Source organism: Polyodon spathula, chromosome 4 (genome assembly GCF_017654505.1).
Source record: "Polyodon spathula isolate WHYD16114869_AA chromosome 4, ASM1765450v1, whole genome shotgun sequence".
Classification (NCBI taxonomy): domain Eukaryota; kingdom Metazoa; phylum Chordata; class Actinopteri; order Acipenseriformes; family Polyodontidae; genus Polyodon; species Polyodon spathula.
The window spans coordinates 92,236,701-92,262,735 of NC_054537.1; the positions used below are offsets into that span (position 1 = coordinate 92,236,701).

General features: G+C 37.3%; 1 protein-coding gene across 3 annotated transcripts in view; it reads right to left on the reverse strand.

The window, feature by feature from the left end:
• Nucleotides 1-3,835: 3,835 nt before the first annotated feature.
• The window catches only part of ankrd28b (ankyrin repeat domain 28b), a 71,124-nt gene continuing 48,924 nt past the window's right edge, over nucleotides 3,836-26,035 (reverse strand). For 2 of the 3 annotated variants that reach the window (XM_041249051.1, XM_041249050.1), the window contains exons 8-28: nucleotides 25,617-25,829; nucleotides 23,501-23,579; nucleotides 22,936-23,050; nucleotides 21,318-21,400; nucleotides 20,782-20,845; nucleotides 19,903-19,971; nucleotides 19,363-19,503; nucleotides 18,642-18,753; nucleotides 18,369-18,395; nucleotides 17,246-17,320; nucleotides 16,914-17,115; nucleotides 14,482-14,569; nucleotides 14,196-14,313; nucleotides 13,355-13,574; nucleotides 11,484-11,571; nucleotides 11,297-11,380; nucleotides 8,816-8,961; nucleotides 8,439-8,521; nucleotides 8,190-8,272; nucleotides 6,478-6,569; nucleotides 3,836-5,871 (exon numbers count right to left, since the gene is read on the reverse strand). In XM_041249051.1, the coding sequence (XP_041104985.1) occupies nucleotides 5,585-5,871; nucleotides 6,478-6,569; nucleotides 8,190-8,272; nucleotides 8,439-8,521; nucleotides 8,816-8,961; nucleotides 11,297-11,380; nucleotides 11,484-11,571; nucleotides 13,355-13,574; nucleotides 14,196-14,313; nucleotides 14,482-14,569; nucleotides 16,914-17,115; nucleotides 17,246-17,320; nucleotides 18,369-18,395; nucleotides 18,642-18,753; nucleotides 19,363-19,503; nucleotides 19,903-19,971; nucleotides 20,782-20,845; nucleotides 21,318-21,400; nucleotides 22,936-23,050; nucleotides 23,501-23,579; nucleotides 25,617-25,829 (2,469 nt within the window). In that variant the 3' untranslated portion in view covers nucleotides 3,836-5,584. Of the gene's footprint in view, nucleotides 5,872-6,477; nucleotides 6,570-8,189; nucleotides 8,273-8,438; nucleotides 8,522-8,815; nucleotides 8,962-11,296; nucleotides 11,381-11,483; nucleotides 11,572-13,354; nucleotides 13,575-14,195; nucleotides 14,314-14,481; nucleotides 14,570-16,913; nucleotides 17,116-17,245; nucleotides 17,321-18,368; nucleotides 18,396-18,641; nucleotides 18,754-19,362; nucleotides 19,504-19,902; nucleotides 19,972-20,781; nucleotides 20,846-21,317; nucleotides 21,401-22,931; nucleotides 23,051-23,500; nucleotides 23,580-25,616; nucleotides 25,830-26,035 lie in introns of those variants that run through there. The other variant, XM_041249052.1, reaches the window with a different exon arrangement.

Sequence of the window (26,035 nt, forward strand, 5' to 3'; positions counted from 1 at the left end):
TTCTCACAAAGATGGTGCGTGAAAACAGACAGTTGCCACAAGTTCTGTAAAATCAGATTCGGATCAAGCTGTTTGTGTAAATAACAGCAATTTGAATAAATGTAGAAATTGTGAAGAGGAAGTAACAGGCAAGGGAATGAGTGAAAAGGATTCAGAGTTTTCGTCGGCTAGCTCCTGCAGCGGTACGGGGGGGCTCAGATCGACGGGAAGAATGGATGCTAAACTAGCCAAGCGTGCTCAAATGACATTCATGGAGTTTCCATGCGGGTCAATTTACATATGAAATGGCAATGCGTGTGCACGTTTGGGAGAATTACTCCTGTAAATCAGGTTTAGGGTAACTCTCATTTACTCGTGTAAATGATTAAACACACAGGAAAATTCACTGTCTAGGCAGTTTACTAGTAGCAATTATCTTGCTTGCGACCAAATCCTGAAATAAAGGATGTCAATGTGCCTTATTTTTGTACCTGGCTCAGACAGATACAGGCTGTGAAAAGATACACTCCTCACTTTGACTCAAAGTAGCTGCCACTTTACAAAATAATCTGACACCACAGTGATTTTATAGGATTTGACAATCCAAATATGACTAGTTTTCTTGTAGAAAACCCTTACTTTATAGAACATGTTACAGAACACCTGGCTCTCTGTTCATAATGAAAAGGGACTTTGAAAAAAAATAAAACAACAACAGTCCTCAGCAAAACATTTAAAACAGTTGTGAATAGGGCCACCAGTCACAGGACAAACTCATTACTTTTCATTGCTGTTTTCCTGACCTGTGGTGTGCATATCCCTGCAATACATATCTGTATATAAAAAAAATAATAAACTATAGCATACAGCCAAACACATTTCACACTAGGAGTGTGGGCTATTGAGCGAAGGCTCTCTATTAAGACCATGTGTTTTTCAGAAAAAAAGCAACAACTTAAAAGGGGATGTTAGAATTCCATAATGGAACTTTGAGTTTGGCTGATCGGGCAGAAAGACATGGGCAGTCAGCCCACCAGGTGTCACTAGTGCTTCATGTACCAGATAAAGAAGGTGTATAAATATTCCTTCATCCTTGCTAACATGTAAATCCTGGAAAGTGGTGTTGTGCCTCTGAGGAAGACAGCACAGCACTGAGGCAAAATACCTCAACTGACTGGGGGCAGTCTGTGTTGGTGCTTAGGGGGTTCAACATACTAACACATTAATAATATATGGCTTGCAAAAGTGGAGCTCCAAACCGCATGTAGTTCTGTCTTTACAAAGCTTTTGAAGAGTAGTGGGCTAAGACCAACAGAACTGTTCACTTTGTATCCCCATGGGCCCTGGCCATAGGTGACACCTAAGCAAGGGACACTAGGGATCTCAGTAGTTACAATTAGGGTTTGAAAAGACCTCATAGAAACTGGTGTTCACAAAATGTTGTTCTGTTGCATATGTTGCTACGCGTTGTCTGTGTATTTTCTTTGGAAAGTTACTGATAAGACACATTATTTTGGTATGACATATAGAGGTTGTTGGTATCTTGTACTCTTCCTGCGTCTTGTAATCTATTGTAGTAATATCAGCAGGGTGTGTGTCTCAAACGTGAATTGTTAGTGGGTTATTATATGGACCAATAAAAGGTATGGAAGGATACAAAGCTATACTGGAAAACAGTTACAAAAAGAAAGAATCATTGATGAATGATGTACCCACAGGTTTGGTATAAAAAGACTTATTTAAACCCCATTGTTGTTTCCGAAATTGGTAATTATGCTCATGAATGCCTTTTTCGTACTGCATGCTGATCTAGCAGTTTAAGGTATTAGTATTAAAAATCCAGGTGTTAAATTTGACTCTGCGTTGTCTTTTAAGGCCCACGATAGAAATATCTATAAAGTTTCTTTTTCATATACAAAATACAGCTCGCCTTAGATCATCTTTGTCAGTGTTTGATGCGGAGAAAGTGATACATGCCTTCATTTCGTCGAGAATCGACTCCTGTAATGCCTTGTTTGTGGATGTTTCCACTAATGTTTTTTTGTCATCAAATATTTTTATTGGGGATATCAAAAAAATATGAACAAATGAACTCCCCCTTTTCCTTTTTTACTCACCCCCTGGACCGAAATTAATTTGGATTTAATAAAGGCTTAAGATCTGCTATCTTTCCCAGGCTTGGATCATCTTCTCCCTGGTACCATGGATCCAAGCCGTGTAAAGTTTTAAGTAAATAACAACAAGAAATATTAGGATCCATTGGTGCCAGGGAAGAGAGTGTGGCAGCTGCCAACGCAGAGCCATCATCTTTTTCACTGCAGTAAGGCCAGCTAACCAAATGTGTATCATATCGTTGTTCAATATGGAAACCAGAGCAGAGCAAGAGAACCAAAGAAAATTCAGAAAACTTCAATAACAAATTGGTCAACACAATAAAAAAAAAACTGTGTCAAAAATAGTTGGGGTGTATACTGAAACAAGCGCCACCTTTTTTTCCCCAACAATAATAGCTTTTAGGGAAGATATCCTTCCAGTCTCATTCCCCCTCAGAACCTAGAATCGTGATTCAGACATTGTGACGTAAAACTGCCAGTGTACCCTTGGTCTTATCAGCGGAAGAGGAGCCCTCTTGTTGCGAGGTGAGACTCCTGTATCATGGTTTTAGGTGGCCACTGAAGGACATTTACCTTTTTTTCCCCATCCCATTTTCAGCTTTCTTGCAGAGGGCAGCAGGTAATCCTCAAGCACTTCTCTGTTCTTGGCTCCATTCATTTCCCTTCTATCCTGACGAGTGGCCCAGTCCCTGCCAATGAGAAACATCCCCATAACATGATGCTGCCACCACCATGCTTCACAGTAGGGATGGTGTTTTTTGGATGATGCGCTGTGTTAGGTTTGCGCCAAACATAACGCTTTGCATTTATGCCAAAAAGTCCAATTTTAGCTTCACATGACTCCTGAGTGGTTTTTTTGCATACTTCAAAACAGGATTCAAGGTGGTCTTTCTTGAGTAATGGCTTAATTAGTAATTGCCATCCTACCATACAGGCCAGATTTGTGGAATGCTTGGGATATTGTTGTCACATGCACACTTTAACCAGTTTTGGCCATAAAAGCCTGTAGCTCTTGCAAAGTTGCCATTGGCCTCTTGGTAGCCTCTCTGATCAGTCCCGTCACCAGTTTGGAGGGACGGCCTGATCTAGGCAGGGTCTTGGGGGTGCCATACACCTTCCACTTCTTAATAATCGTCTTGACCGTGCTCCAAGGGATATTCAAGGCCTTTGATATTTTTTTATACCCATCCCGATCTATGCCTTTCAACAACTTTGTCGTCCCGGAGTTGAAAGCGCCTTGGTGCTCATGGTTGAATCTTTGCTTTGAAATGCACTACCAGCAGAGGGAACCAACATGAACTGCTGAATTTATCCTGAAATCAGATGAATCACTACAATTTAACACAGGTGGAGGCCACTTAACTTGGTATGTGATTTTGAAGGCGATTGGTTACACCTGAGCTAATTTAGGATTGCTATTACAAGAGGGTTGGACAATTATCCAACCAAGCTATTTCAGTTTTTATTTTTAATTTGCTACAAATTTCTAGAATATTTTTTTCACTTGGAAGTTGTGGGGTAGGGTGTATAGATAAATGAAAAAAAAAAAAACACTATTTTAATGCATTTTAATTTCAGGCTATAAGGCAACAAAAGGTGTACATTTTGAAAGGGGTTATAGACTTTGTTTAGGCACTGTATATAAGAGGCTAATTTGTTCTCTATAGTATTTCATGGACGGATCTAGGGCAGAAGTCATATTTCCAAGAAAGAGAAAAAAAACTAAACAAGAAAGACACGTATACAATAAAACCTGTATTTATTCAGCCAACTAAACAAAGTAGTGAACTGCTCGACAGGCAGAATTTAAAATAAAATAAGAGGGGGCGTGGGGGGGCTGAGACACTATGAAGTACCTACACATTCACAGAAAGTTGTTAGCTGCTTAATTCAGGTTTCACTGTATATAATTGACATCGTTATAAAAATACCAAACAATAAAAGACTATTAAATTACATATAACCCACATGTGGATTTTATTATAATCCATAAAATATACAGGAATCTCAGATATGTATTTAAAAGAGTGCAGGTAGGTATAGTATCCAAGCAGTCACTATTTCCTATATACATGCTATCATTTCATCTCTTCAAAATAGAATCACAAAGTGTATTAAAAACAGATGAAATTGTCCCGTCCCACACTTTCTTTTCAGAAAACCAGCTGATATACTGTACAGAGTTCCAGTTTAAAATACACTGAAAATAAGTTTCTTTATCGTTAAAAGGTGACATGCAAGACTGGCAATATCTTCCATATAAAAAGCAAAGCCTGTAAAATGCATACAAATGGCAATAAATGAGAATCAACAACAAAATACAACAGAGTAAAACAAGCTGTATTTGTTTTTAGACCGAAGATAAAAACCATGCAATCCTGGCATTGGTTTTATACAGTGTTCTTCATTTCAAAGCAAACTATTTCAGTTTTCTGTGCTAATGCAGTGTCTTGCTTTACATAAAATTAGTGTCAAACTTTAAATAATCTCAGGGCCAAGTCTTTAATGTAGCGTTTCTTAAGTTTGCCACCCATTGACCCAATGACCCCAACTATTAAAAACACGAAGGCACCAAAACAAAACAATACTAAGACCAACACAGATCATAAAATGCAGAGATATAGCACATAACTAAAAATGCACATGTGGGGCCATTATACTGAACAAGTGAGTTCATTCTGATGTGTTTCACCCACTTCACTCAAATGCTTATTTTAAAAAAAAAAAAAAAGCCATTACAATAAAACAAGGATTTCAAAAACTGACTGTAATTGACATTCATTTACAGTGTGAAATGTACAACCCTGACATCAACATATTAGCTAGTCAATATTATTTATTAGAAAAGTAAGACAATTTTGTTAAAATGTCTCAAAAGTAAGTTCCTCTCCCCATGTATATTGCATTTCTTGTATGCACTTGAGGCTTTTGGATTTACGCTCTTAGCAAAGTAATGATTAAGAATTACTTTATTGCCTTTCCATTATAATAAATTAATCAATCTTCTAATACATTTAACTAAATTGAATCCTAGACTTGCTCACAATAGGTTGAAAAAAGTTTAACTATTTGGTCCCTTTGGCAACTTACTGAGATCAAATGCTAACATCTCACACTGGTTTATTGCCAACAACAATGTTTTATATTTAGAGTCCCATTTTAAAATGTTGCTTCATTCTAAATAACACATTTTAGTAGCAGCGTACACTGCTGAAATGACTTCTGGCACTGGAAATTAAATATTAAAGGTACAGGATAATAAAGTAATTGGCTTTTCTTTTTGCCATCAGCTTTGATAATGAAACCCACTCAAAGCTCAGTATCCTTCCATTTTTACACACTTGAGGCTCATCTGATAGTCACTCAAGAAACAACAATGCCAGCCAATGAAATCTTGTTTGAGCTCTCCATGTTCGGATAGTCAAAGCTCTCCTTCAGTTCATTCCTCGGTCGTTCACACAGGGATTCATACAGAGTCCTCTCCAGCATGCTCAATAGGTCTCAGAGTCCGAGTCATTGAGTTCATCGTCTTCATTGTAAGGGTATCCGTCCTCCCTTCCAATGTTGTTGAAACTGCAGTAGGAGCCGTGTTCATTCCTCAAGATGGACAGCGAGTCGAAGGCGACGGTCTTGGAAGCGTTGGTGTAGTGATTAATGGCATTAAAACTAAGGGTGGGCAAAGTAGCGTTAGGAGACACAGGCATCATGGTAGCCAAGATAAGAGCGAGGCAGTCAGCAACGTCTTTGTTCGGGGCACATGCCAAGGCGGGTGTGTAACCTGCAAAGAACGTTCGTTCAGAAATGAAACATTAGACACATTAACCATTCAGGTCTTAATCTTGTTAACCCTCCCCTCCCTGCAGACCACTGCAATGGTATTATCCATGATTATTATCTGAACCTTGCCTGTTTGTATGATTTTCCCCTATTACCACACCACAAGGCTGGTTTTGTCCACTATCTGAGATACAAAGCTTTACTTTATATTTAAAAAAAAAAAAACACACCAACAAAACTAACTTCAACTGTAGGAGGTCCCCAGGATAAAAAGGGTTAAATATGAACTAAGCCCAGGTTATACAAAAATACCTTGGTTTACCTTTTATTAACGATTTCCCCCACTAGACAGGGTGTGTCTCCTCAACTACACTGAATAAAGATGCATTAAGATGCAGTCAAATCTATCCAACACAATGCAGTTAAAAAATGGCACAATAATTACACATTGTAAATATCATTCTGTACTTAATCTGCCACAGAATCAAGGGGAAATGTACAACATACTTGGTTAAAGATGGTAAAGATCATTAATTTGATGATTTTATGAGCTAGCTTTATCTTTTACTATAAAACCGATTTAAAAGGAACATGGGTCAACTCTTACCATTTTCATCTACAGCAAGAACACTAGCACCTTTTCCTAAAAGTTCTTGTACTACCACAGTCAGACCATGGCGGGCAGCCACATGCAAGGGCCTAGGGGAAATGAGAAGTCATTTCAAAACGAGGACATATGATATATATATATACACACACACACACACACACACACACACACACATATATATATATATATATATATATAATATATATATATATATATATATATATATATATATATATATATACACACACATTATACACACACATATATATATATATATATATATATATATATATAATATATATATATATATATATATATATATATAAAACTCAAAAACATTATCGTTCAGGAATTAAATCTGAAAGGAAGCTAAACCTGAAGCTAAATGAACCCAATGAAGGGTCTGACTTGGCATTGTATGCTGCAAAGCTGCCCTTCCGTTCTGAAAGCCAATGTCTCACTTTCCCTGCCTCTGCATACAATGCCAAAAAAAAAAAAATGTACACCTTTCAAAACTTAATGTGTTTGTTAAAATGTATCTATTAAGCTAAAATCAGAACTTTTTTGGGGTAAATCCAGGAAAGAATATACGATTTATATAAATGCAGGAAACACTTAAAATATTATAGGTTTATTATTATACTAGGCGCCCCATATATGGAAGTCCCTGCACTCGCCACTTCAAACAACATTGATCCAGTTCTACAAGTCCTAGAGTGATCGTCAATGGCTCGTTTGAAAGACAATAACTTGGACTAATTAGCTGTCATTTATGTATTTATTGTAAATGTTCTATCCTTTAAAAAATAAAAACACTTTAAAAATGTACAAGCTGCCCTTTAGTCATAGGCGCGCCCCACACTTTGCACACCACTACTCTATAGCAATACATTAAAAAGTAGCGCTTTGTGGTAGTTCATTTAATAGTTGTAGTCGACGCCACCTAACCAGGATCCTGAAAATCAGGATTGGTGATTAAATAGGACTGTTCTTCCCAATGCTATTTCTGTCAATTAACTGGTGACAACACCTCATTTTACTGGGGTACAGTATTTTCAAATGATGAACAGAGATCGCTTTTCAGAGCAAGACAGGTCACGTAGCACAGTACAGGGAGTGCATATAAAATACTGCTATACTTGTATTGCAAGTTTTACAGAGACAATTGATGATTTGTGGACAGCAATACTCAGCTAGTTAAATTAATCCTATAAAATCAAAGTAATAAAGCGTTATCATAATGTATTCCCCCCCTCAACAGTTTAATTAAAATTTAATAGAATGTTTTTCTTTTAAACAAAATGTTGATGCAGGTTAAGAACTTCCTAGAACAATTTTGGGCCTCACAGTGATTGTAGCAAACATTCTTTAAAATGATACCTGCTGTGCAGTTCCATTTGTTATAGAGGTCTCAATTTGCAGGTATGAAAGAAACAAGAATGCTTTCAGCTCCCCCTAGTGACCGACATGCTTTCAGCTAGACTTGACTTCAAAGCTGCTCATTTGAGAGCCATGTAGCTAACACAAGTGCAAAACAGGAAGGACTACGTTATTTATGGCATTCTGTTAGCTTCAATCACTTTACCAGGCATCTTCCTGGAAAATAATTGAATCAGTAATTTGAAAAGGGAACAACGTCAATAGGATGTTCTTTTTCAAATGAACGATTTATATAAACAAATGTCATAAAAGCAATAAGAGATTCATACGTTTGTAAAGCTGTGTTGGTGGAGTTGATGAGGTTCCGATCGGTTATCTTCTCCAATATTAACAAGGCACTAGTTTCATGGCCCTAAAAATATTTGAAAAGAATAGAGTTGAATAAAAATGCATTTCATTTAAACACTGCACATAATGCATTCAAGCACTTGACAAAGAATCATTGCACAGCTGTGTGCTGACTAAAGAGATCCCCAAGTGTGTGGCCTGGATTACTGCTATTCCCTGGAAATACACACCTTGCTACAAGCCCAGTGAAGAGCTGTGTTTTTGTTAGCATCTTGCAAGTTGAGGTCTGCCTTTGCGCTGCTCACCAAAACTTCTGAGGGGGGAGGGGGGAGAAAAAAATTCCAAATCATACTATGCATTTCAAAGAAACACCCTGTTCAGCTGCAGACATTATATATACAAAATGTAGGAGGTCTACTACTTAGACCTTGCTGAAGACCCTGCTCTACCAATTAGATCAAGTCAAGATCAATTATTACACACAACAAACGTGCAATATGGACCTCAGCATGTCCTTATATTGTGTTACAGTATTTTCTCATAATAAAACCTAAGTTTGGACACTGATGACAAAGAAAAAAAAAAATTAAAAAGGGGTCATTCGTACCAACGGCATTGGTCTGTCCATTTTCTGCTGCCATTATTAATGGAGTTTTTCCAGATGAATCAACTGCATTTACTTGAGCGTTGTGACTGAGCAACAGCTGCAAACATTCGACATGGTCTGTATAGGCTGCAGCATGAAGAGGCGTCCTAACACAAGGAATGGGGGGGTGAGAAACTCTGATTTACCAGATGAATAATGTTACATGCACAGTAACACTTACTGTGAGTTTAACAGACCATTACACTTGCTCCAAGAGTGACTATCGTCATTTAAGCAACCCGTAGTCACCAGCATCAATTAAAGCACTGAGACAATATCAGGGTTCATACATTTTTTCATCAGAAATTCCATACCTTTTCCACACTTCCATTTGTTTTTCCCAGACTTGTGTTTTAGTTCATTTCTACTAATTTTTCGATAGTTATCCACATAGGCGGGCAGCCGCAGAGCATTATAGCTTTTTGATCCAGAGCAGAAGTTGCATCTGGTTTTCTAAAAGTATTTGTCAGAATCTAGAGGTGCATATCTAGCAAGACACAATGCATGTATGCAAAAGAGAAGACAGAATCCAAGAAATGTCCAGTATTTGAGAACTATGTTGCATTATTTACAAAACAAATATAAAAAGTTGTATACTGCAAGTATACTTGTGCCAAAATAGGATAGTATATGGTACCAATAGTAAAACCAGATAGACAATTTTGGCACAAGTATACTTGCAGTTTATTAATTTTGTAAGGGATAATATTGGATTCTGATCCAAACTTCTTTATACCCTCTTAAATACTGAACACTATGGGAGGTGAAAAATAAATTAAATAACAAAATGTGCATGCATTATTGTCACAGAGACGGCCGAAGTGGGCGGTGTCAGAACCAGGAAAAGGAATGAATGACAGAGAGGTGTGGTTTGGTGGAGCTGAGCGAATGTTTCGCTCAGCATTTAATAAACACAACAGAAAATAAAAAGGTTATACAAACAAACACAGGACACGGCACACGTCGCCAAAACAAAAAGACAAACAAAACGGACTAGACAGACAAACACGGTGAGCAGATACGTTACGTTGTTATTATTATTATTATTATACTTATTATTTCCTCCGTCTCCAATCCCGTTCTCCACTCACCGAACACCCAACCGCGAGTATGTGAAAACGTGCCTCTATATACTGTTGTGCTGGGATTCAATTACTAATTAATTATTCACTTGAATCCCAGCACGTGAATTAATAAAGTGCAATTCCCCATGCTCACATATTATTACATTTTACTTGCATGTGAAGTGCTGTGCAATCCTCGTACCTAAATACACATATACATTTTAAACACTTGTGTTACACAGACCCGTTTATATCCCATGTACCAGTGTCTATACGCCAACATTTAAACACACCACACGCAACACATAACACATAACAGATAATATACACAGGGGTGGGCACTTTGTCACAATTATATATTCAAATGTGCAAGTGTCGTATATTAAACATATAAGTCTAAAACGTATTGACAATGTTGACCCAAGGGACTTTTTCAAGGACCAGGGGTCACAAGTGGAGATTACATAAAGGGGCATTCAGAACAGAAAATAGGAGGCACCTTTTTACACAGAGAATAGAGGGAATCTGGAATCAACTCCCCAGTAATGTTGTTAAAGTCGACACCTTGAGATCCTTCAAGAAGCTGCTTGATGAGATTCTGGGATCAATAAGCTACTAACAACCAAACGAGCAAGATGGGCCGAATGGACTCCTCTCGTTTGTAAACTATGTTCTTATGCAAGTCAAATACTAAATACAGCACACCCTCGCTATAACAACCCTGTTTGGGTCCAAAGCCTTTTGTTCACTACAGTAAAAGGACAATCCAAAACGAACAATATAAGATGCTGGAGTAAATTAAGGAAGTCACCTTGGATAAAGGCATTAGCTAAGTTATTATTAGTACTTTTTTATTCTTTGATTTTCTTTATTATTACGGTATTTGTCACTACCACTAACAATAATAGCAATGAGATTGTGAATAAAAGTAGAATTACAAGCACAGTACCAAACCAAAGTTTGTTTTGATTCACAGGATTTGGTCGCAAGCAAGATAATTGCTACTAGTAAACTGCCTAGACAGCTGCCGCTAGAGACGCTTTATATTAATTAATAATAATAATAATAATATTATTACAGTAATAATAATAATCGCAGAATTATTTTCATTCTCCCATGACACTAGTACAATTCCAGACTTTCATAATGAAGACATGGTTTTTCAAGCATTTTCAAGACCTGGAAAGCAGTTTGGCATTTTTCCATACTTTTTCCAGACTAGCGTACAAACCCTGGATATTAACATGTTCAAATATTCATGTTAAAAAGACAGTTGCTAAAACGTGTCTCCTTTTCTCTACGATACTGTAGCACACCATTGCTTGGAAAAAGGTTGCAGAACAATACAGTAGCAAGCTGCCTGGAAAAAGTTTCTTACCTCATTTTAGAATCTGTACAGTTGACAATTTTAGCACCCAGTGCATCTATTAACATTTCAGCAGCACCTTCATTGTCGTTTATCCTGAGAAACATAAAAATCCAAATTATAATTCTAAGTCTCATGTGAACATTTTCTAGAAAAGGTTCTCTTTCACGTCACTGAACTATAATGCTTATGGTCTTACACAGCACAGTGCAATGGGCTGAAAGAATTGCCATCCATCTTCTGGAAAATCTCCTGTTCCAGGAGAAGTTCAACACAGGTGTCATGCCCTGAAACCACAAGACAGTGTAGAGTTTAAAACAGATTCTTACTGTGTTCAATACAAGGGCACAGCAGTACACACTGAAATCGGTAAGTCAGTAGTATTAACAAATATGGTGGCTTTCCATTACAATCCCCTTAAAGCAGTGGTTCCCAATCACATGGTGTGCTACTACTAAGCAACACAATAAACAGCTTTAACCACATGATATATAACTGTACAATATGTATGAAGTCTGCATTTTTCCCCTCTATCTGTTTTTTTACGGGTGCGTTTATAAATTAATATGACAGCTCCCTTTGATGCAAAACCAAGCATTGCCTTGAAAGCCACCATTAACTGAAACAGTTTTCTAATGTTAAACAAATACTAAGGAAATAACTGCATTGAATATTCCTAACTCTGTTTGAATAACTAAAAAAATTAAAAAAGAGCCACACACTATGAAAACCTGTTTTAGTACTTTTCATTTTCAACAATATGTGCTAATGTGTTGCCAAGGGTATAGTTTTATACCATTAAATCAATACGTTTTTGGAGAGGTTAGCTGCATACAGTAAAATAAGTTAATTTGAAAACAGCCTATATTTGTTGCACGACTTGTGAACTCAACCGTAGTGTGAATGATCAATTTCAGCCCCATGTTATTATATGGGTTAATTCAGCCACATTTAATATCTCACAAGACTATATGCCAAAAGGAAATTCTACTAACACTACTTCTGGAAATAATGTGTACAGTCTGTTCCTGACGCCGTCATATTTAACCAAAACGCTATAAATCCTAGACTGTGTGCCAGCAGTCCCGTTTAATATATACATCACAGCCCACCAGAAGTGGTAACATCCTGTACACTCTCCAATCATTTTTTAATTTTTCTAACTGCTTCCCACCCACCTCATATTCATATTCTGGTGTTTTTTATATGTACATCAAGCAAAGTTGGCAAACAGTAAGCTGCATTAGAAATGGACAGATTAATTTACTACACAAGGTAACGGTTGCAGGGACTAGCACTGGTATTTACATTTACTGGATCCGAGGACGACCCAAGCCCCAGTGCCCCCTTATTTGGTCAGAAGGTTTTGCCAAACAAAACTCTAAAACCTGCAAATCTGAGACACCACTTATCTACAAAGCATTCAGAAGTGAAAAAAAAAAAAAAAAAAAAAAATTTTTAAACAAAAGCAGCAGGAACTTTGCCATCAGCAACTTACAAATGTGCAAAATGACAACATTCCTTGCTGACCTGGTATCAAAGATTCAAGCCAAGGGATTTCATTGTTAAATATAAATACTTTACTTTCTACATGTACTTGTACATATACACATACAAATTAGTTTCAAAATGCTTTTGTGAAAAAAATGGGTGGCAAGCGGTCCGTGGGAAAAATCCAAACACTAAGGTGGTCCCTAGATTGAAAAAGGTTGAATGAACCTGATGAACTTGCTTCTGAAAGCTGGTTTGTTATTTTAAGTAACTCAGACTCTTGGTAAAACCTATAATTACATTGTTGTTTATGTTTTAACAGAGCAATAATGAGATAATTTGATAAGATCTACACTAAACGAGCAACACAAACCAATTCTGACAAAATAAAAAAGTGAACAAATCCAATAAGCCAACACTCTGACAGTTAACCACCAGAAGGCACAAACATTTATGCCACCTTTTAAATTTATGGCAAGAACAGATATTACAATCTCATAACTGAACAGTATTAGTAGGCCTTAATATGCTAAATTTAAACAACAGACACCAGCCTACTAAAACGAGAGCAGTATGTACCATTGTAACAGGCCCAGTGCAGTGGTGTGTAGCCACGATGATCTGTTACAATGGGAAGGATCTCCATGGATTGAGCAGCTTGCAGCAGCCCGCCCAGCACGCCGATGTGGCCACAGGCAGCTGCTAAGTGCACAGGGGTCCTGCCCTTGCAGTCCCGGGTGAGGAAGCCAGCGCTGTGCTGCAGCAGAGCCTCCACACTTTCTTCATGACCAGTCACAGCCTGAAGGAAGGTGGGGAAACAAACAGGGTAAGGAACGTGTGCAAAGATTTTACAGAATATTGACTTTTTAAAAATACTTTCTAACAAAGTATACAATTTTTTGATAATTTAAACCCTATTAGTTTTTAGATATAAGCTACTGACAAGGTGTTCAACTGGAAAAATACAAAGGAGCAGTAAGATAAAAATGCTGCAGTCTTTGTTAAAAACTGTGGCACAAATCGGTAAGTAATTTTACTTCCTCAATCTGGCTATTGTAACGGATAAAGGAAAGGACATAGTTTATAAAACACTTTGCTTCCAAGGGACTGCCTATGTAACCCAAGTCAGATTATCTAAACCCAGGATCAAGTGGACAAACTACTGGCATCTTTCACGACGGTCTCTCAAAGAAGCCAAGTACTAAATGGTTGAGTGTTTGTCACTTCTAGATAGAGTGCAGCTTCTACTGCTGCCAGTAAGGCATATTTCACTAACTGACCAGCGGCTATGGTCTGTTTTAATGTAGGATCACTTAATGGAATTAGCTAGGCCTTAACAACTAGTCAGCATGCATTTCCTTTTCTGGCCTGTATTGAACCAAACCCTGCATGTGACAGTTTAAAATGATTTTTATTTTACCCCTCTGTGCAGTGCTGTCCTCCCCCACTTGTCTTTGGCATCCACATTTGCTCCCTTGTTAAGTAGGGAATAAACACAATCTGTATGCCCATTTAGAACAGACATCATCAAGGGTGTTCTAAGGAGAAAAAAATAAGATCATTATTCACACCTGAGAAGTATTTTTGGAGAACTGCTGCTACTGAACAATACAGCAAACATTTACCTCTGGTTGTACTGCGGTTTATATAGAAACATGACAAAACACAAGAGCTTTTGTTTGGTGTTTAAGATATACAGTACTTACTGTCCATTTCCATCCTGAATGTCAACAGCAGTCTGAAGGTCTGCACTGCCTATTAGCAGCCGCAAGCATTCTGAATGGCCATTCGTAGCTATGAGGGGAAAAAAAGGATTTTAAAAGCAAGTACAAGACAGGCCACCGCCAGTGGAAACACTACATCTTTAAAAACACGTGTGTGTGTGTTACTCTTTTTTTCCCTTAGCAATGGTTTAAAATCAAGGTACAAATGTATATTTGCTACTAGTTTTTTTTTTTGTTTTTATGCAGTAGCATTTTTCTAATACCTTACACTGCAGTTTATATGACCGACCCCGAGTGAACACATACATAAATAAATACTGGTATCAAGTTTTTTTTTTTAAAAACACTTACATTAGCCCTTAACCCTTTGAGTAGTACGAATGTACCAGTACGTTCTGCAACATTAACTTGAATTACTGAGCCTACAAAACCCCTGATCACATAATACTGTAACACCTTCTATTGATCTGACGCCCTCTGCCAGATATTGACTGAATTACATATAATAAACCCAGTCACAAAAATGTCAACAGTGTTTGTAAACCGGCGAAAATCTCTCTGTGAGAAAGTAATAATAGTGAATTCAGATTCTGAATTAAATTCAAATACATACAATTCTTCCACTGAATCAGATGTCAGCGAGTGTGTCAGTGAAGACATAAGACATTAACATCAAGTGACAGCAAAGAGGTGGTGCCAAGCTCTGTGCGTTGCTCTACGCTTCAAGAGTATCATACGCTATCATACTCCCTCTGCCCCACAACCTGTTTACCCAGATTTCTCTCTCTCTCTCATTTATTAGTTTTATTTATGGTAAAAATGATTTGTCTGTATTTCATTAGTATTCATTACATACATAGAAACATATAACTTCCAGCTTGTTGTACGCTGTACTTGTAATAATCAAGCAAATGCAGAAGAGAAAAAACAAAAAACCTCATTCCTGTAGGACCGGCAGTACATTTTAGAACTCACTACTAAAAGGATTAATATCCCTAAAATTATAGGCCTTATCATGCAAGAATGTGCCAATTACTAGTACAGAGATCAGGGATGAGAATGCTAAAAGCCTAGATCCATAAACTGGATAACACAGGTTTACATCACAAAAATAAAACTGGGGAAAAAAATGTACTCTACTAGGACATAAAATCAATTTTTGTAGATGGTGTTACAACTGTCCCCGGTCTACCATATATATTATATATAAAATCAGTCAAACTAACTTACACACACACACAGCTAGCTAATGTCACATTTAACAAAAACTAACCCAGAGTTTCATCTTTTTATGGTTTGTTTTTCTGTTTTTAAATCTTGGTTGATATCCCTTCTTCTGTTATTACTTTTTAGTTAATTTCTTCAAAATAGTACAGCATTTAAAACTGCAGTGAAAAGGCAGGGTGCGAGCATACATATTTATGAACAAACCAGTTAGTATAAACACGTTGCATTAATCTTTTTAATGTGCTGGAATTAGCTTTCATTTTCAAAACAGCTTGGTTGTGGTTGTAACCTTATAAATTTATAAGGTCATACAATGCAGGATTCAGCAATTATGTGGCACACACACACACTACATTTCTTTTTTTTTTTTAGTTTATTTATTTTAAGGATCATTTCGTACCACTTAATTTGCACCGATGAAACATAACCTGGTTAACCATACTGATGGCATATCAAACCCTTAGATGACAGATATTGTTGCACTCTTGTCGAACTTAAGGATAAAACAATATGCATTTAGACAAGGAATTGCATTAGTTCCATTACTTAGTCGAGTACAAGGTGGTTCATAGCCCTGGTTTAAATGTAGAGCACTCCTTGTACCTTTCAATGTTGCTCTTCTGCACCTCATTGTTCCTACTTTCACAGGAAGGAATTTAGATTTCAAAAGTATGTGAACTAACTTCTTGTAACAATTACAGAGTTTGTAAACAGTCACGAGCCAGACACTCAGTCCTGGAGCAAAGAATGTCTCCTGTTTAGGTAATTAACCATCTGCCAGGCCCGTGCTGAATCTACTCTGACTGCACTGATCACATAATCAATGTGTTTCATCAAAGTCTGGGTTTAACACAAAAAAGGAAATGTATTTATCAAGTCTGATTGCTTCTTGTTCCTAGTCATTCAATTAACATGCTTGTTGAGGGTAGTTCTGAAACCCAGGTCTCAGTGCAGGACTAGAAAGAGCAAGACACTGCTAATGTTATATTTGGGCTGAAGGTTAAATAGATATATCCTTCATTAAAGTTTCCAAGAGTATAATATGATGCAGCAGATTTAACTAGGAACACTACCGGTGAAAAGACAGAAATCAACATATTATGGTTTTCAAAGGTTAAACTGCAAAAGATTAAACTTCTCTAATTTGATGAATGAATGCAAAAACTCTTGACACTCAAATACAGTACCTGCAGCATGGATAGGTGTCCTCTTCAAGGCATAGTCTTTAACTAGGATGGTGGCTCCCTGATTAATCAGCACATCCACACACTCCACATGTCCCTTGAAAGCAGCAAGGTCCAGGGGTGTCCGCCCATTGCTGTTTCTGACATCAAGATCCAGCAAGGACTGGACAAGCACCTCCAAGGCTTGGTGATGACCATGGTAGGCCTGGAAGGAGGAAGAAAACAAAACAGGTATGTAGCCTTTTCTCATTACTTTTTGAATGAAGCGGTTCTTTGAACACACTTCAAAAAGCAGAAAGCAAAAAAATACAAATGACAAATGTATGTATACTCACAGCTAAGTGCAAAGGACTAATTGGTGCTCTTGCATCCGAGTCATTCAAAATGTCTGCACCTGACGTTTCCATTAACTGAGAAAATTAAAAATAAGACATTGCTCAAACAATTTTATATAAAATACGGTTATACACCAAGAAGCTTTTTTTTTTTTTCACACTTCAAAAATCAGATCAAACAATCTTTAGGTCTAAAACCTGTCTTGCAAGTGCCCATGTAATTGTATTAGACATTTAACAGATAGAATACTTGACCTACCAATTAGTAAATTAGATGGACAATACATTTAACAGGTTATAGGCACTTAATATCGATGGACCCATATCAATGCATGTAGCTCAGGACTGTAAAACAGCCACAAAAGCTGTTTATTGAGGCAATAGCTTCAAGATACCATTTCCAATAGGGAGCCACTAAACACCAAGATCAATACCATGACAACTGCACAGAGGGCAGCACCGTTTGCAAACTGTTCCCACTGAGGGACCTGATGAAACAATGTTGAACTCCATCAGCATCACAGCAGGAGACGAGGCGTGTGTACTCTGGTACACAGCCATTGATTTCCACAAATAAAAGAACTAATGAACTCAGCATGGGTCATAAGGGGGCAGTGTACTTGTATTATTTGATCAATATGGTTTTCATGCACTTCCATTTTCAACAAGGGGTTTTAAATCAATCATTCTAAAAGATGTAAGAATCTTTGCAGAAATATTGCATCACCCCATTATGATTTCAGAGCTTCTCTGTTCTGTTGGGGTACAGATTCCAATGAGAACTACAGGTATAGTATAGTTCAATGATTTCTGGACAGTTACCCTATGTTAAAGCAAATCCAAACACATTTTCAAATTAATTAGGCATAAGACACAATGTAATGGAATTAAGCACTTCCTCTTGCCTGAACCACTTGGAACATAAATCTCAATACATCTTCTGTGTTGAATTTCCCTCCATTCTACTGTGTAAATGTACAAAATAAATGTGTTTAAAACTGGACACCAATATCTTATTTGTCGATTAGACACTGTACTGCAGTGCTGTCAGTTGTCCAACCCTCCAATTATATCTTAAAAGGCATATTCCAATACTGTGCATTATAAATATTCAAATACTTACCACATCTAGCGGCGTTTCACTTGCAATCTGAAATTTATACAAATAAAAAAAAAAAAAAAAGGCAGGCTATTTAGACACCACATACAGATCCCCCTATTCTTTTTGATCAAGTCAATGCTTTCACTTGAGCAATACACAATTTTACATTCAAATTATATTTTATCAAAACTGAACATTCCATGCAGTTCAACAGCAGTTTTGTATCAGCCCCCCCCCCACCCAGCCCTCATCCCCACCATAGGGCTGTCACCACTGGAGCAGCATATCACTTACCAGTTCAAGACACAACCGATGACCAGAAGCAGCTGCATAATGCACAGCATTATAACCCTGCTTATCTCGAATCCCTGGATTTGCATCATTCCGGAGTAAATACTCCAGGCACCTGGGGAGAATAAAAGCATCTTATTAAGAAACCAAGTGACATCGGTGAACACCCACTGAATGTAATGAGCGAGTACTGGCCTTCAAATGTAGCTCTTCTATCATAGTGACCTGCTGACTCGCAGCTGATCCGTACCTTGGGTGTAAGCCTAGGTGTCTTCAAGTTTGGGACTGACACTTTCCTAGCTCCATCTTAATTTTTTCTGAACACTTGACTATCAACCAAGCTTACATTTTTATGACACCTTTTGCCTATTTTTGTTAGAAATGATCAAGTTTGATTTATTTATTTTTTTAATACTGTCTGTATACATAAACCCCTTATTTACCTTGTGGTGCATTACTGTAATGAACAAGTCTACAGCACTGTGTGAATCCTTGCTGAAAAGCAATGGCAACATCTGCTGCCTCAGCAACTCAAGTCCAGAGAATAAAACTGAACCAACTGGTATGTTAGCTCTGTGCCAATCAACTTAATTTGCTAATGAAACTTAGTCCCGGAAAAGAGTTTCAACACAGTGTTTCTGTACCCTTTGTAACTTGCTCTTAACCCATTTGCAACCATCTATGTTGGACTGATGCTAAACCCCCAGAACTATGTTAAACTTACTTTCCATCTGTGTCTGATGCAGCTGCATAATGCAGTGGTGTGCAGCCTCTCTCATCAAGGTCGTTGACACTGGCTCCAGATCCCACAAGGGCAAACAGGCACTGGTAGTTGCAGTTGGCAGCAGCATAATGTAAAGGAGTCCTAAAAGTAGAAACAGATTTGAAAATAAATACACAGTCAGAGAGTTATAATGCAGTGGTTGGCTATATACTGGCCACAGGAAAGTATTTGTAAAAAAACACTTTTACCTTCAAATACTTTACATTCCTGACTTAACAGTTTTGCAAGTCTGGAAAAAGGGCCATAGTTGAAACATTTGCCTATTCTTATGATTTTACCCAAGATCGAAACAATCAATCTTGCTATTCAAATCACTGTGTCCACCTCCCTCTGTCCCCAGTCTGATCTGAAAACCATGATGTGAATGTTACAGAAAGTAATTCCCTGTTACTGGACTTGTCTCTACAACAAGAGGGTTTTAATTAAGTAGCAGCTGTACAAGGCAACTGGAAAAGTGAGAATACAAAGAATAAACTTTACCGTCCAAATTTGTCTTTTTTGTTGAAGTCTGCTCCAGTGTTGAGTAGAAGATTCAAACATTCCAAGTTCCTAGAAAGCAATACAACAGTAATACTGCAAGTGTGGCTGGAAGGGGCAGGCATATGGGGAAAAAGGAGCAATATTTAATCTGTTTTTCTTTTCAGAACTCAATATTACTATACACATGCCAAGCAGGATAACTCAGGTTTACAGAAAGGCCTGTTACTCCTATGCAAATTGTAAAATGTGTTCACAGATGTATCAGCCCATGAGGTCTATCAGTGCTCACACCATCTGCAGCAAGAAAACTGCTATAGTTTAAGTTAAATTAAATGGAAGCTGGCATTTCCAATGAAATCCCACCTAAAAATGAGTGCTTCAGCAAATTAAAATATATAAAAACTGAGAACAGACCATCTTTCTGTCTAGCAGTAGCAATGCCAGTAGGGCAAGCACCTGACAAGTACAGACGCAAGGTAAAAGTAGGATTAATCTCCTCAAAAAGATGGGGCCAGTGCTTGGCTGTAAAACTGAGACAGCCGACGTATTTGACACTGTGCAAATCTATGCAAACAGACAATGAATGAGCAGTTTTAATAATACCAATAGCAAATCTTTAGGTCAGAGTTTCTCTCAGCAGAAGTCTTTAAACCACAAAAAAAATCCCCACAACATAATGCAGGAGGACATTGGGATTTAGAAAGAATGGCCACCGATGAAGGATTGTTTTTGCTCTACAATTTAAGGGTCTGATATGGTAAATTCTCAAGAACTTGGAACGAAAAAAAGATTTCATTATTGTATTTAAAAGGTTGTATCAAGGTGGCGAGACAAATTAGCTGTTGAGATGGTCTATGGAAATACTTTCTGATCTCTTACCCTCCAGCTGCAGCGGCGTGTAAACAGGTTCTCCCCAAATCGTCTGGGGTGTCGATGTCAAAGCCTGTGAAAAATAAATTGAAGGAAACCCTTTTACTGAAGCAAGGAATGCTCTATTTTCCAGAAATACTTTAGATGGGTAACGTGCTGGTGTGAAGGGAGGCATGTTGAAAAATCTGTGTACCAAATGAAAGAGTGAACCACCAACAGAGGGGAAAAAGTAATTTCCTTGAAGGCACAGTCAAAAGAGGAGGTAAAAGAAACTAAAAGCTACACAACCTGGAGTGAGAAATTCCACTCTCCAACTTGGAAAAAGAAGTGGGGAGTACATCGAAAAAATATCATTAAAACTAGTAATGACAATCTACCTTTTCCTGATAAAACTTATATGTATTGCATTTATATAACACATAATGCAACATGGAGGTAAAGTATTATTGTACCAGGGTATTACTGGGTTAAAATTCTTTGAACCAGAAACGGGATGCAGCGGATCTCTCAGGTTAGTAAGTATGGAGTTAGGACTGGATACTTACCAGAGGAAAGAAGCTTCCTACAGCAGTCTGAAAAGCCACTAAGTGCTGCTAGATGTAGTGGAAACATTCCGTGGATACCCCGTCTACAGTTGACCAGAGTGAAATGAATAAACCTCATTGTCAGCATTCATCATTTGTAATTGATACTGGACATAAAAGTGCTGCAGGGCAATACTAAATAAAAACTTGTGAAGTAAAGACCTACACTAAAAAGGTAAAAAGGTGGGGTTTCTGATGACACAACCCCCTAATAGCAGAACCTACAGCAAAATGATTAGCACTACCTACTGTAAAATATCTACTCTAGTACACAGTGCAGTAAGCAGTTAAACTGCAAGAACAGGTCCATCAAGGTTAATCCTAATTCCAGCAAAAGGACTGTCCCAGTAAACATTCCACCACATTACATTTAATACAATTATATTTATTTGTGGTTATGCTCTACTAAAACACTTTCTACAAAAATATTAACCCTTTCAGGAACAAGCATTTTTCAGTTGGATGCGCCCTCAGGGACCAGGTTTTATTTACATGATATTTTGTTTATTTTTATGTATAAAAACGTGTTAATGACCTGAGGAACCTTACCTTATAAATAAAAATAGTTCTTCATTCGATTATTATGAGAATTAATGAAAAAAAAAAAAACAACACAGCATGTACCCAATTGATTTAGTTCATGAAAAGTATCTGTTTATAGCCACTTGTTTCTTGATATGTATAGATGTTGGAAAAACATATATTAAAAACACATGACAGAATACACACGTTCTTATATAATAACAAGTCAAATACATCAAATTTACAGGGTTTTCCTGTTTTTTTAAACAAGTTCCTGTGATTCTTAGTTTCTGCGTGTTGCTGTAAACTATCTCCACACTTCAAAACTGAAATGCTTACAAGATCGCATGAAGAAAAAAAACCAAGCAGGCAGAGAAATTCAATCCCTCCCCTATATTATGATATGCGTTAACAAGCTGTACTACATGGGGTACAAGTATGGAGGCCCAGTAAGTCAAAGAAACAAAGTGCATTTTTTGTCGTGTTTACCTGATTGCCGGTTAAGAATGACACTTCAGTATGATAGTGTTTACACCATCACAGTCCTTAAAGGGTTAAAAGTAGCTAACTTGCATTTAACATTAAATTATACCCCTAATACAATTTAGGCATTTAACAATTGGATAACTTAAAAGAGAGATTGTAGGGGAGTACAAAAATAAAAGAACTGTACTTACACACATGTTCTGGATTTTTAAAAAACAACTCCCCCCAAAATGAACCTTAGTGCTGGAAGATAATTTCAATACAGTACTTTTGTACCCTTGGTAACTTGCTGTTAACCTGAAGCTAAACCCCCAGAACTATGTTAAAAAAAAAGTCATACAATGGTGTCACTGTACAATGGAATACATATTTGGTTTAGCATCTCACAAGGCTATATATACAACCAGTTTGACATGTACAAACAAGGGACTGCACTACATCCATGAGGCAGCCTCTAATGGGAAGGAGGAAAATTGTTTAAACCAAGCTTCTTGCAAAACTATGGCTCGCTAAATTAATGTAATCTATGCTGCGGCAATCTGTCAGAACCAATACAGTATGCTCTACTCACTTTGCAGTGTCAGCTCCGCTGGCAATTAGTGTGTTTATAAGAAGCTCGTGGCCATATCGAGCTGCTATGTGCAAAGGAGTATTGCCGTTCTTATCTTCACAGTCAATCTCTGCTCCTACACAGAAAAAAAACAAACTGTACTCAACAAAAAGTAGTAAATCTAATGTCATGTATGCATGTATCAAAATCACTAATCTACTAAAATGGACAAAAAAAACCCCCAAAAAACTACCCACCTTTAAATTTAGGTTTGAGATACACTGCAGTAGCCATTAATTTTGTTTTGTCATTGGACAAATCTTAGTAAAATGGATGGCATGTTCTTACTCCTACTAAAAAAGGGAATTCTGTAAACCTAAAAGCAATTATACTAATTGTTTATGAATGCTTACAGTTTGATCTAATTAATTTCAAAATTATCATACTAGGTCAACAATACAGTTATGAAGCCTGTCCCCTTTTGCTTGGTGATGAATTTCTAAGTACAGCATATTAAGATTTAATTGGATTGTCCTGGAATGGAATCACCCCCTGTTTTAGGCATGGCTGGTTTTGAATCTCTTACCATTCTGAATAATGGTCTGTGACCTGGAGAATCTGCCATGAATTGCTGTCATGTGCAATGGCGTTTTCCCATCCTTACTCTAAGAAGCAGGAAAAAAAATAAAAAGATGACAAGTTACATTGAGCTTCATTCATGTGTATAGAATTACTGCTTTTTAAATCAGTCTTTGGATTAAACCCCAATGAGATGTAAACGTGAACAAATTATTAGTAATGACTTATCCCCAAGCAGAGTCTGTGAGATCTGACATAATGCTAAATCTTCTGCCTGCAGTAATCAGTTTCTTACTCAACCTGGCATCCTACTGTCCTACAGCCCTGGGTTGTCCTCAGCTACCCAACCATAACAGAAATTTAGGAAAGTAGGTCAACCAGAACACAGGAATAAATTCACTAATGTGCTCCACAGCACTGCAATGATTGTCTGAGGTTAGTACTATAACCTTGCCAAGGGGAGCTTATGGAAGAGCACCGAAAGGCCAGCACACCAGGGGAGTGCAAGGCAAGACTCATTATTTATTGTAATTTAATCAGGAGAGTGTTATACCGCGTTTACAGTTGAACTCGACTGCCAATGCTATATACAGACTCAGTTCACAGCTTTCCACACTCTCCAAGTTTACTCCCTACAGCTGTTGGCACCATTTAAAATTACTCTTTAAATGTTTTAGAACCACTTCAGGGTATAATTGCTTTACATACAGTAAAATATATGCAGAGAATTAAAAAAAAAAAACATGAACATCTTCATATCTATGAATAAAGCTTACAAAGCCCCAAAATGTATTAATAATACCTGCAGGAACGAGCCCAATTGCAAATGCATCGCAATTAAGATTACTAAAGTAAAAATGATGTTAGATGAGGGAAAAAAAAAAAAAAAAGTGGGAGACACATTTGGCTTTCCAGTGACATTCTGCCAATGACAATCTTTTGACTGCTTAAATAAGACTACTGTCTACCAAAGCAGTAAAGAGAACACTATAAATCACATTATAGGTGGTGAAAAAACTAAAAACTCCAAGATCGAGCAAAACAAATCCATTACAACCACTTAAGAGTCCAATACAGTTTTACTGAAGATGCAAGTGAGGTTTGTGTCTCAATCACACAATCTAAACTCCATGTAATTGCTTGGGCAGCTGCTACATAATGTCATAATAAGTTGTTTAGCCATGGTTTGAAATAATGAAAGAATGGAGACACAATTCCTGCAATTGTAAGGCTCTTACTTTAAAAGTATGTGCATATTGGAACTTAGAAATATGAATATTTATTTCTCAGTATTTACTTTAACAGCTTGTCCTCAATATTTCAATTGGTAGAAAGCAAACGTGTCTATGCACAGCCCAGGAGTCTAATTCATTGACTGTTCTAGGGGAAATGTATTGCATTTCAATGTTTCAACATCCCTGCCATGGATTTGAACTACAGAGCTGAAGATCAGTTTAAAAGGTTATTTGGGTATCCAATGTAATGCAATACAATCTCTCGGCATTCTAACTTTGCAAAAAGGTCATTTTCTTTGTGCCTACGGCTCGACACAACAGCATGCATCTAATTCTGCATCAATGCCTTTTAATATGAAAAACATGTTTTTTTTTTTAAAAGGTTATTCCTTCAACAAGATTATATAGCGCCCAGACTATTTGCTGTGTGAGGAAAGCACGTCATTCTGCAGGCTTACCAAAAGATACCCCAGATAAGACAGGACAGAGTTTCCCAGTGCACATAAGAATAAACAAAAGCAGGAGCAAAACAAATTACTTAATTCTGAATTAATGATGTACTGGCTCGCTGCCCTTATATTAGTGCATCAACAAAGAAAATCAGCTGGGAAATGAACATTTAAAAAGCAAAACATTTTAAAATTGTTCCACCTTTAATCTCCATAAATGTGTTACATTTTAATAGTGAGGCTACAGGTATATATTCCACTGAATTATTCTTTCAACAGATTTGGCAACACAGCGTTCAACTCTCAGTCATGAAGTTTAATTGCTCCCAATCTGGACTGCCATGTAAAAGCTCCAAGCATGCAGAAAAGTTGCACTTTGTAGTAAAGCAAAGCAACAGATAAACTGATGCCTATAATAAATACATCATCTACATCTTACCTTGATATTAACATCTGCACCATTGCAGACGAGAAGCTCCAAGCACAGCGCTCCATGTCTAGATGCCGCAGCAAAGTGCAAAGGAGCAAAACCTTTTTCATTCACTTGGTTGACATTAGCCCCGCATTCAATAAGCTCATTCACTACCACATCCTGGCCATTGTAGCATGCCACGTGAAGTGGTGTGTTTCCATAGGCATTTGGTTCATTAATCTGCAAAATAAAAGTTGTACATTAAATACTGTATGTGAGTAAGTTTACTGTTTCAAAGTGGACACATTTTTAAAAGCATATCTACACACATTATTAAGCTAATATTACACATTAGCCCACAGGTTATAATTGTACAGTCATCTCAGTAATGTTATGAGAGCTTAAAACCATGACCTGGATAACAAACTGCAATCTTTTACTGAATG